Genomic DNA, 10424 nt, shown 5'->3' with positions numbered 1-10424 from the left:
GTCCTGTATGTCAGTTAAGAACCTGCGTGAGTGGTCAGACCTGGCTGTCTGCTCCTCCCAGCAGATGTCTGGAAAGTTTATGTCACCCATGACGACCACATCCTTGGACCTAACTATCTCCGTGAGCTGGCTTAAGAATTCCTGGTCTCGATCTTCTCCTTGGTTCAGTGGTTTGTAGTAGACCCCCACTGTTAAGTCCCTTTCTCCCCGACCCCCTGGTATTCTAACCCGGAGCACTTCTGTTTGCTCCTCCTCTGACCCAGTGTTACTCACTGTGGATGTGTGTTGCTCCTTGACATAGTGCCACAACCCCACCCTTCCTGCCTGTCCTATCTTTCCTGTAGAGCCTGTAGCCCTTGATATTCACTGCCCAGTCATGTGTTGGGTCCCACCACATTTCGGTGAGCCAAACTATATCTGGGATGGTGCTGGCTAGCAGGAGGACTAGTTCCTCCTACTTGTCCCCCATACTGCGAGCATTAGTATAGAGGCATTTGAGGCCTCCTGAAGATGAATGGACCGCCCCCCTAATCCCAGCGGTACCCAGGCCCATGTCACTTACCTGATTACCTGTTTCGCTTGTCATCGGTTTAGGCTGGGCTGCTCCTGCAGGTGATGCTTGGCTTGCTTGTCTGAGGCTTCCTCTGCCCACGCCATCCCCTTCCCCCAACAAGCCTAGTTTAAAGCCCGCCGGAGGAGATCCACCGACCTAGAAGAGAAAACACGCTTACCTTTAGGGGTAAGGTGCAGCCCATCCCATCCGAGCATGTCCCTCATTGTGATGTGCGGATCGTTGTCCAGGAAGCCAAAGCCTGCCTTGAAACGCCAATTCCGAAGTCTGAAGTTGACCTCACCAATGCAGGTCTCTTGTTTCCTTCCATGTCCGCTCACTGGTAGGATGGAGGAGATTACCACTTGCGCCCCTGTCTCCTACAGCAGGCCCCCCAGTGCCTGGTAGTCTGCCATCAGGTGGCAGACTACCAGGGTAGCTCCAGTCCTGAGCCCAGCTGCCCCCTGCTTTATCCTCAGAAGATGCCAGGTATACAGGTAGTAATAAGCTTCTCCCATCCCCAGCTCCTTGCACCAGGCAGCTCTTTAAACAGCTGAGTGCAGCTGGGACTGGGGGAGCTTTCCCTTCCCTAGTTGCATGTGCCCCTTTACAAAGGCATCTGACACTAGCAGCTGGGGGTGGGGGAACTACTCTCATGCCTCTACATGCACTGTTTTCCCAACACTTAGAGCTGGGGATGGGAAAGCTCTCCTATCCCCAGCTTCACTCATCCATTTGAAGAGCTGCTGAGTGCTGGCAACTGGGGATGAAGGAGCTTTTCCCAGCCCCTGCTGCTTGTGTGCGTGCTTCTTTAAACTGGTGCTGTGCAGCAGGGGACAGGACCTCCCTGATTCCAACTGCACTGTGGAGGTCACTGGGAGCCTCTCCCTGATGTCAGGCTTTAAGCACTTAAAAATTTTAAAGTGGGGAAGCCTTTTAAAAATCTGGGGCACTGTGAGCCCAATCTCAAGGAAAGGCTCCTTGATGTTGGACTCACTGTGCTCCAATTCTTTAAAAAGCCGCCATATAAGGGAGCCCCCGTTGCCTGTCCACTTTTTTGTTCCCAGGCACCCATGAAAGTGGTACCTGGAAAGGGGGGAGCTTCTGGCTCCCCAGCTGCTGCTTCCATTTGTGCAGGGGTGCAGCTGGGGAGCAGGGAGCTGCTTGTTTTGCAGCTGCACTCCCACCCCACGCTGACAGCTGGCAGTTGCACAATTGGGGTTTGAGGAATTTTGTGCCCTACTAGCTAAATTGCGCAACCTGCCATGCATGTGTGGCATGGCATATCTTGTGATTGGGGAGTAGGGTATAAAATTCCTTAAAATCCATTTACATGAATCCATTAACTCCTGCCAACAGCCTAAGCAAAAAAGGATCAGTAATTGGAAAAATAACCTGTACTATTTTACTACAGTCAGCAGGGGGCATAGTTATCCTGTTCTACCGCATGCCATGTACTAAAAATCTTAACCTTTAATACTTCACTGTATGTACTCAGTGCTTCTGTGCATGTGTATTGTTAGTTTCCCTTTGAACAAAATGTGGTACTATATTACTATATTTTTGTACAATGATTCTATAAAAAGTAATTTTGCTTGCAGAATCTAACATCTTGGTAACTAATCTGAGTGTTCTGTGTATAGTACTTGAATTCTTGTTACTTAAGCATTGACTTTTGATATTTATCAGCTAAAAGGTAGTTCTGTCATTTTTCTAATTTAAAGTAAAACATTAAGATTAAATGCATATTTGGCTGTCAAAGTTCAGAATGCTTTTTGCTCAGTAAAAATGTACAAATTCAGTTTGTAAATAAAAACAAGCAAACCCTGTCAGTCCTTTTTACAGAGTAGGATTAGTTTCTTGAGTAACTTATTAGTCTTTGCCTTGTTGAAGTGAGTTAGGTGGGATAAACATCAAAGACCTGCTTTGACATTTTTCCTCTTAAACTTTATCTTCTGTTTTTATAAATGGCAGAATCAGATCAATAGCAACCACTTGCGAAGGGCGGAGCAAGAGGTTACCAATCTGCAAGGGAAGGTGCAGTATCTTTCTACACAGAACAAAGGACTTCTTGCTCAGTTAAGTGAAGCCAAACGCAGACAAGCAGAGATTGAATGCAAGGTAAATGGAATCATGAGTACACAATTCATGGACGAAATATATATACAAATTCTTCAATCTTGTATATTACTAGTAGATCACATTATGAGCTTTAAACACCTCAGGTAAAACAGAACTTTACGACTTGTACTGAACTGACAGTGTCATCCTTGATTTACTGCCTACCAAAATCATTTAGGTTTTGACAGAGCTGCTGGTTTGTGGTCCTGCAAAGATTAACTTTTACTTTAAAGTGTGGTTCTACCCAGAAAAGTGACTCGATATAGTAAGGTACCTTTCTTACTCAATAGATCCTGATCGCTGTTACTCAGACATATCTGATAGCTTTCATAACAAACATGTTTTAGTACTTGGCTTTGCTGAACATTGCAGAATCAGCACCACTGTGAAAAAATTAACTAAGGTAGAACTGGAATAGAACTAAGGTAGAACAGAAGAAGTGGGTATGACAGTTCTTATTCAGTGGTAGTCTGCCTGTCTGTCTTTTTCAAATGACCAAAAAGACTCAAGAAGGAAAGAACCCACCTTCTCTTTCAAAGTATGGGTTTAATATGATGTTATGGCTTAAAATGAGTAACATAGTTTTCCTTTAAAATGTGTAGATTTAGTTTAGAAATCACTGACACAGTGAACATGAAGTCCTGCAAAGTTAACCTGTAGCTTCTCTGTAAAACAATACTTTAGACTGGCCATTGCTCTTTACCTAAAAGTGAGGCTACAGAACCAGGAAGTTGTTACAGGTTAAGTGCAAGTTGCTTTCGATTTTGTTTCATTATTATTAGTAGTAGTAGTATTGTTATTATAATTATTACTACTACTACTGTGTTTATCAGAGAAGCTAAAAAAAGTTAAAAGCTTGTATTTACTTGACTCTTTTCCGTATATGCAAATAGGAGGTAAATTTGTTTTACTACATTTTTTCTGAAGTGTTGAAGACTACCAATAGCAGGTTTTTAGTATTCTCCAAAAGGATAGTACATTGAGAGGGAGTGTCAATAATCCTGTTGTGTTTCTTGATGTGTACATCTGTACATACTGCTTTAAGAGTTCATTAGCTTGCAGATGTCTTCATGAATACACCTGAGTTTTACTTTAGGGGACAAAAAGGCTTAAGAGAGCTTATAACTTCCGTATGTTTTATCTAGGACACAGTTTAAAAAAATTGAGTAATTTTTCTCATACATACACTTCAAGTTATAAGAAGTAACACACCCCCAAGGGTACATAAGGCTGTAATTCCATCAAAGGGTTCTGGTGACAATATAAATGAAGAGTGAAGCTTGAGTGGTTTATCATTGTCACTAAATCCCAGAGATGAAATTACATCCTTATTAATATGCATAGTTTTGTTACAATATCACACTTGCAGAAATCTGTAAATACTGAAATTTGTGCATCCTTCAAAGCATTATCTCCTCTAGGGCAATACAACTGAATTGACTAGATTTCTGTAAACTAAACTCTGCTGACCTAGCTTTAATTACCCTCAGTCATGGGGCACAGTTCATATTCAGTACCTTTTTGTCTCTTTTCCCTTCACAGACCAAATGAAGTCAAGTAAGAGATTGGTTAAGGATTGCTCTGGTTCAAATATATTTGAATTTTTAATTTAAGAAGAATAAACTCTAGTTTTCCTCTCCTAGGAAATTCAGCATTTCTTTAGGAAAAAATACTTTTCCTGCTGCTTATGCAGTATTAATATCACTTATTTCTGACATGGCTAGGTGTAGTTACGTACTAAAGGACAGTGGAATGTGATGTGCCAGCCCAAGTTTTTAGGAATCTTTCCATTGAATATTATGGATTTGTGTACAGGGCACATTGCAGCACCATGCAGCGATACACAAGGTAGCGCTGTACATGTTATCTCTGGAAACTGTATAGCCATGTTAACTGAAGTTATTAGCACAGGGGCAATGCTGTGCTAACAACCACAGAGGCTCCAGAAGGAGCTGCATTGTGTTGTAGATATACCCTTTAATAGTTAGTGGGTACATCTACATGAGCTGTTTGCTGCAAAGCTGACTAATTAGCTCCACAGTAAACGTCTCTGTATCTACACATGCAGCCCTATTGGGCCACAGTAAACTAATAAACTCCACTGCAGTTCTGTTGTAGAGTTCTTTAGTGCTCAGCAACATGTGTAGATGCTGAAGAGGCCGGCTGGAGCATGAGGGTACTCCAATGTGGGGGCTTTCTGTTGGCTAGCCTCACACTGAGGCACCCTCATGCCCCACCCAGCCCCTCCACAGCATGTTTAGCTTGGTTGGAGCAGCCCCAGGCTGGCATGCTGACCCCCCAGGACCCATGCCAGCCAGGGCTGCTCTGATCTGGATCAGTGTGCTGTGGTCCTCGGCACACATTCAAATGCTGCACTCAGGACTGATTTTAAACTCTGGTGCTATATGTACCAGAGTTTATTGCTGCACGTTAATTCTGCGTGTAGATATATGCCCGGTGAATAGATTCCTAAAACTTCTTTATCAGACCTCAGTCCTAGCAAGTAGGATCAACACACTTCTTTACAAACAATGGTTTCTTTACTCTCAGCTTTGGTTTCTAATGCTGAAACTGTTTTTATTTTTCACACATTTTTTTCATTACTGAGTATTCACAACGTTGTTTTTATATTCTGCTGATTTTTAAGTATAAAAGTAATGACAGTTTCCCCTCCTCTTAGCATTCTTGTTTAAGTAGTTTTGATGTTAATCATGTCAAATCCATAGTAAAACAATATTTAAAAAGAAATGGGGTAACATTGCCCTTTTTATAAAGTAAGAAAGCACTTTTCATTAGTATCTTTGTAATCCAGAATCTGAATTAGATCTGTATCTCCATTTGGATAATTTGCGTGGAAAGTCTGGCTGTAAAGTGAGTTGCGATTGGATGGGGATACTTGCTGAAAGCAGAGACTATTGCAAATGATAGTGCTGGCACATTTAAAGACAATTCTTACAGGGATTCATTTTAAGAGTGGAACTTGTGGCCAGCAGTAGACATGGTACCACTGACTATAATCTTGACTAACCCCTGAATTTTGCTTCATAATCTGTAGTAGATGAAAGATGTTTGAGGTTTGCATTATAACATTTAAAAAAATGTATACTTGTGATAGTCTGTAATTTCAACCAAAATAATGTAAGATGAAGATAAAATAATTTCACGAAAATGTTTTGATTCTAGTTGGGATTCTAATGCCTTAAGTGAATTCTGGTTTAGAATTTAATTTTTCCTGGGACAGGGTCCAGTCCTAATATTTTTACAAAATTTTGCATGCTTCTTTTTTAAATAAAATTTCAAATATTTGTAAATTATACTGCTAGGCATCTGTACTTCCCTCGCTCAAGTAGGAAACTTCTAATTTAGTTTTACCCTACTTTTATCCTTCATTAACATCTTAACATTAGGTATCCTATGCTTTTCTTCTACTACCCTTTTGCTTGACCTAATGATCTCTCTGGATTGCTGACCTCCTTTGGCCACTTCTCAATACAGACATGCAGTGATCTGTCTGTCCTGAAAAATAATCCTTTTACTCCACTTGTTTTTTTCCAACTACTGTGTTTACCTGAGTCCATGTTATATGTGGGGAATACATCTTGTCTTGTAATCAAATAAATATAGCCCTCCCTCATTTCTAAATGTAGATGCATGTTTTACCAACAGCTATCTAGAATTCTTTTTTCCCAGCTTTCCCCTTAAGCATCCGTTTTCTGCTACCGAAATGTTCAGAATATTGGGTTGGATGGACATGTGGTATGTCCCAGCTCAGCATCTCTTGTGTTCTTATGTTTTGGAGCAGGGCTTTCTAACTTCTGAGGGGTCATGTCTGTATGCTACACCAGGCCTCCCTGCCAAAGGAGGGCACTAGGCTGCATGCCACTCTGCTTCCTTCCTCCCCTCCCCCCAACTTGGGTCACACACCTCTTAAGTTCCCAGAGCCCCCCAGGTGTAGGCTGCCTTGGCCCTGTGGGCGCCCCACTCCAGGGGCAGGAGGCAAAAGCAAGAAGGGGGAGACTGGGGACTCTAGCAGCAGGAAAGCCATGTGGGGAGCCTGAAAGCTATAGGTTAACCCTTTGGGGACCAGTTGGACAGCCCTGTTCTGAAGTGATCTCAAATACCTCCTCCTAACTCCATTTTTTTAACATTGCAGCCTGTCCCCACAGCCATGATTTTCATTCTTCCAGGTGAAACCTACATGGTCTCTCACATATCCATAACTTAAGGTATATTACTCTCTGCAGGGCAGTAGAATGCAGTGAACTGCTCAGTCAAATAAATTATGAAAGTGCGACAAAGAAAATCAAGACTGCAATTTGTAAATAAAAGCAAGGATTTCCTTGCTAGGGCAACCTACTCATCAGAATGATCCCTTAGAGCAGGGATGTCAAACTCTTTTGGCCTCATGGGCCCGATATGGTCCCACCTCTGTCAGCAAGTTGAGTTATGTAAGTGTTAATATAAGTTACATAAGCTGTCTGAGCTGCTGTCTTGGCTCGGGTGGCTGTAGGCATTGGGGTTTGGTGGCCCCACTGCCACCAAAATGAGTCTCCAACAGAGATCTCTACCTGGCATTTTGGCGGTAGAGTGAGCAACAGCCGCATTGACCCATGCAGCTCCCTCTGCTGTGTTGGCTCGGGGAGCTGCAGGGATTAACACTGCTGCTGCTCTCTAGGAGCTACATAGGCTGGATGTTTGACACATCTGCTGTTAGAAGTAAAATTAGAAGATGCATCTTATGATAACAGGGCCATTAGCTTCTCAGTTTCTTCAAAATGTATTTTTATGTCAGCTGATAGGACATATAGATGGTCTTGACAGCTGTAGGTCAAGCAGAAATGATTTAGGAGGGAAGGGAAAGATGGTGATGGGAAGAATAAGCAATCTTAGGCTGACATTGACAACTAAATATTTTAAGAGGATGTGGTGCCCCAGCGCTGGGGCAAGGAACAACAGAAGTTACAGAAAGCCTTCAGGGATTATGTTGGGTCTTTTGCTATTTTGAGAAGGTATAGGTCTCTATTTCCCAAGCATAAGTTGATTTGATTGTTCAAAGTGATTGTAGGCCCTACTTAAAAATACTTTTCATATGTGAATTGCAATGGCGGACCAACGTGGGGGAAGGGGCCATGGCCCCCTGGGCGCCAGCCTTGGGGGTGGTGCCAGCCCGGCCCTTCAGAGTTCTTATTGTGCGACGTGACTTTAAGTATTGCTACAAGAAGGACCTGCTGGGGGCGGCGTTGTGGAAATACAAGCATTGGCCTCCAGGCACTGGACACCCATGGTATGTCACTGGTGAATTGTTTTTAGTTTTCAAGAAAATTTGTATTATACTGTGGACATTCAGAAATGTGAGGTCATATATGCCAAATGGAAATCTATAAATGATATGAAGTAAAGAAGAAAAATGGATACCTAAAAAAGATCTCTTTCCTGTCCTGGTTGTCAGTTGCCTTTCAAAGAAGTAGATGTTCCATTGCAGTATTTTCTAATTTCCTTATTGGAAGCTATTTCTTTGCAATTCAGTTTGCTGAATTTCTCTAAGACTTGGCCATCCTCATCATGGATCTCTAACTTTGGCATCAGATCAGAACTGCAGAGGTCTGTTGGCTGGTTAACGAAGGGGGCTAGAATTTCTGATTGCTGAAATGGAACATGCTACAACTTCAGGTTCCAAGAAGTTAGTCTGTTGTTCATGCTTCAAAGTCTCCTGTAAGGAAACTAAAATCAGTCACATGGAATATGACAGATGTCTTGTTCTTATTTTCAGTGGTGTCAGTACTTCAGATGAAGCCGATAGTTAGGAATTGGACCTCCAATGCACCAAGACTTATAGTGACCACTTTATTAAAGTGTAACACATATAAAAAAATTGTAGCTTCTTGTGTCCATCTCCTGTGATATCCAGTTAACAATTCACAGGCTGTTTGAGTCAAACTGTGTTGTTTTGTAATTGGAAAAAAATCAGATGTCATTAAAGTCCATGTCATTGAAGTCCATAAGATTCCCTGGGCCAAATTGAAGGCAGGATGGTGCCCTCAATCTGAATTTAATATTTGAGATATGGGTCAGTGGCATTGCATTTACTTGTTTTCATTAATGAAAACTACAGGTAAGTAGTGGACCAGAACTGGTCCTCAGTAGTTTCTGTAAAAGTTGTTGTGTTGAAAAAGAGGTACCATTCTGACAGAAAAAACTATCTTAGCTGACTATACAAAAAATAAGGGATGTATAAAGAGTAAGTTGATGAACAAATCTGGTCTAGTAACTGTGAAATAAATTAAAAGCTGACTGTTAAATAGTCAAGTAACAAATGAAAAATCTGAAGTGCACAGTGTTGTATACAAACTACCGTAATGTTGCAGTGTTGGGAAATATCTGATGTGCAACAAAAGTTAGATGTAACCTACTGCTTCTGACAAATGACAAAAGTTTAATCTTTGCTAAATATTTATATTAATTTTCTTGTAAATAAAGGAAAAGACCAACGTTATGACTGTTACAACGACTGTTTCTGGACAGAAATAACCCCTTACAGAAAAATTCAAACACTTAAATAGGTCTTATTCCGATACTACTTTTACATCGGAAATGTTGTTATCTAGCCAGGTCCTAATGACTAAAATAGAACTTGAACACAGTATCAGATGCCTTCAGATAGCTTAAAGAAAAGCATATCAAACTCTACTGGAAGTATGACAAACACTTTCACCAGATTTAAGGAAACATTTTTTTGGCTGCTTATAGGTTTATAACTACAACTAAAAAAATCTGCATAGCATCTTTGTGGTCTGCTGAGCTAAATTTCATTGGCCACAATGTTTAACTTAAAGACTGGAATGTTTTTGATCAGTTTGATTGTAAACCTTCTTTACTATAAAGTGGCATTGATTTTTATTTAAAAAACATTGGGATTTATGGCTCTAATGAGTTATTAAAAGAACTAGTTTTGCTGGTGTTTGTCCTTATTTTCAAGTCTAGCCTAGGTAACAATATTACTTGGCAGCCTATGTAAAATGAGAAACATTACTCCTGCTCCTAGAGGGCATGTATCTATATCACAAACATCCCTTCTTAGCACGGAAGAACAATGATTTCATTACCAGGAAGACTAGGGGCGGGTCTTACCAGTCAATAGAGAGTTTTGCTGGCTTGCACTGTTACTTTGCTTTTGCTACTTCTTTAAATGTACAAAGCAAATTCTTCATTTTTTTTCATTTAATCCTAGTACCTTTCCTAGATATGAAAAAAATATCTTTTAACTTCGTTTTTTTTCTTCCCTTTTTTAATGTTTGAATTTCAATGTCTTTGCATGACAACCCCCTCTTCTCTCCAGGGGGAGGGAAAAAAAACTAATTTTGGTTGGAAATTTTTGCTTTGCATTAGAAAAAGCCTAAATTAAAATCTCATTTGTAGTCAATAAAGACAGAAGCCCGTTGCTTGAATATTCTGGAGTTACCTGAATACCTTCCTTCCAATAAATTCATACCTGGAAATTTTTTTTAACTGAAGGCAATACCCTTTAAATAGGGGAACTATTAAAGCACTTTCAATAATTGGGGTTCAGTAGAACCATGCTAAATCCTACTACATTTACCAAAACACTTCATGTATTGTACATGATAGTATCACCTTCTTGTCAGCAAAAAACCTTTAGTGGAGTAGTAAGAGTAATTAAAAAAAATCTTCAGAACTTCTACAAAATGCACTATAATAATTTACATTATACAGGAAAGCATTATCTTAATTCAAA

General features: G+C 40.7%; 1 protein-coding gene across 14 annotated transcripts in view; it reads left to right on the top strand.

Moving 5' to 3' along the window:
• EVI5 (ecotropic viral integration site 5) overlaps positions 1-10424 on the top strand; it is a 161732-nt gene that overhangs the window by 101774 nt on the left and 49534 nt on the right. For all 14 annotated transcript variants that reach the window (XM_006021827.2, XM_006021826.3, XM_006021832.2 and 11 more), the window contains one exon: positions 2525-2671. In XM_006021827.2, the coding sequence (XP_006021889.1) occupies positions 2525-2671 (147 nt within the window). The remainder of the gene's footprint in view (positions 1-2524; positions 2672-10424) is intronic.

Source organism: Alligator sinensis, unplaced genomic scaffold, assembly GCF_000455745.1.
Source record: "Alligator sinensis unplaced genomic scaffold, ASM45574v1 scaffold199_1, whole genome shotgun sequence".
NCBI lineage: Eukaryota > Metazoa > Chordata > Crocodylia > Alligatoridae > Alligator > Alligator sinensis.
This window is presented reverse-complemented; position numbering and strand designations above follow the sequence as displayed.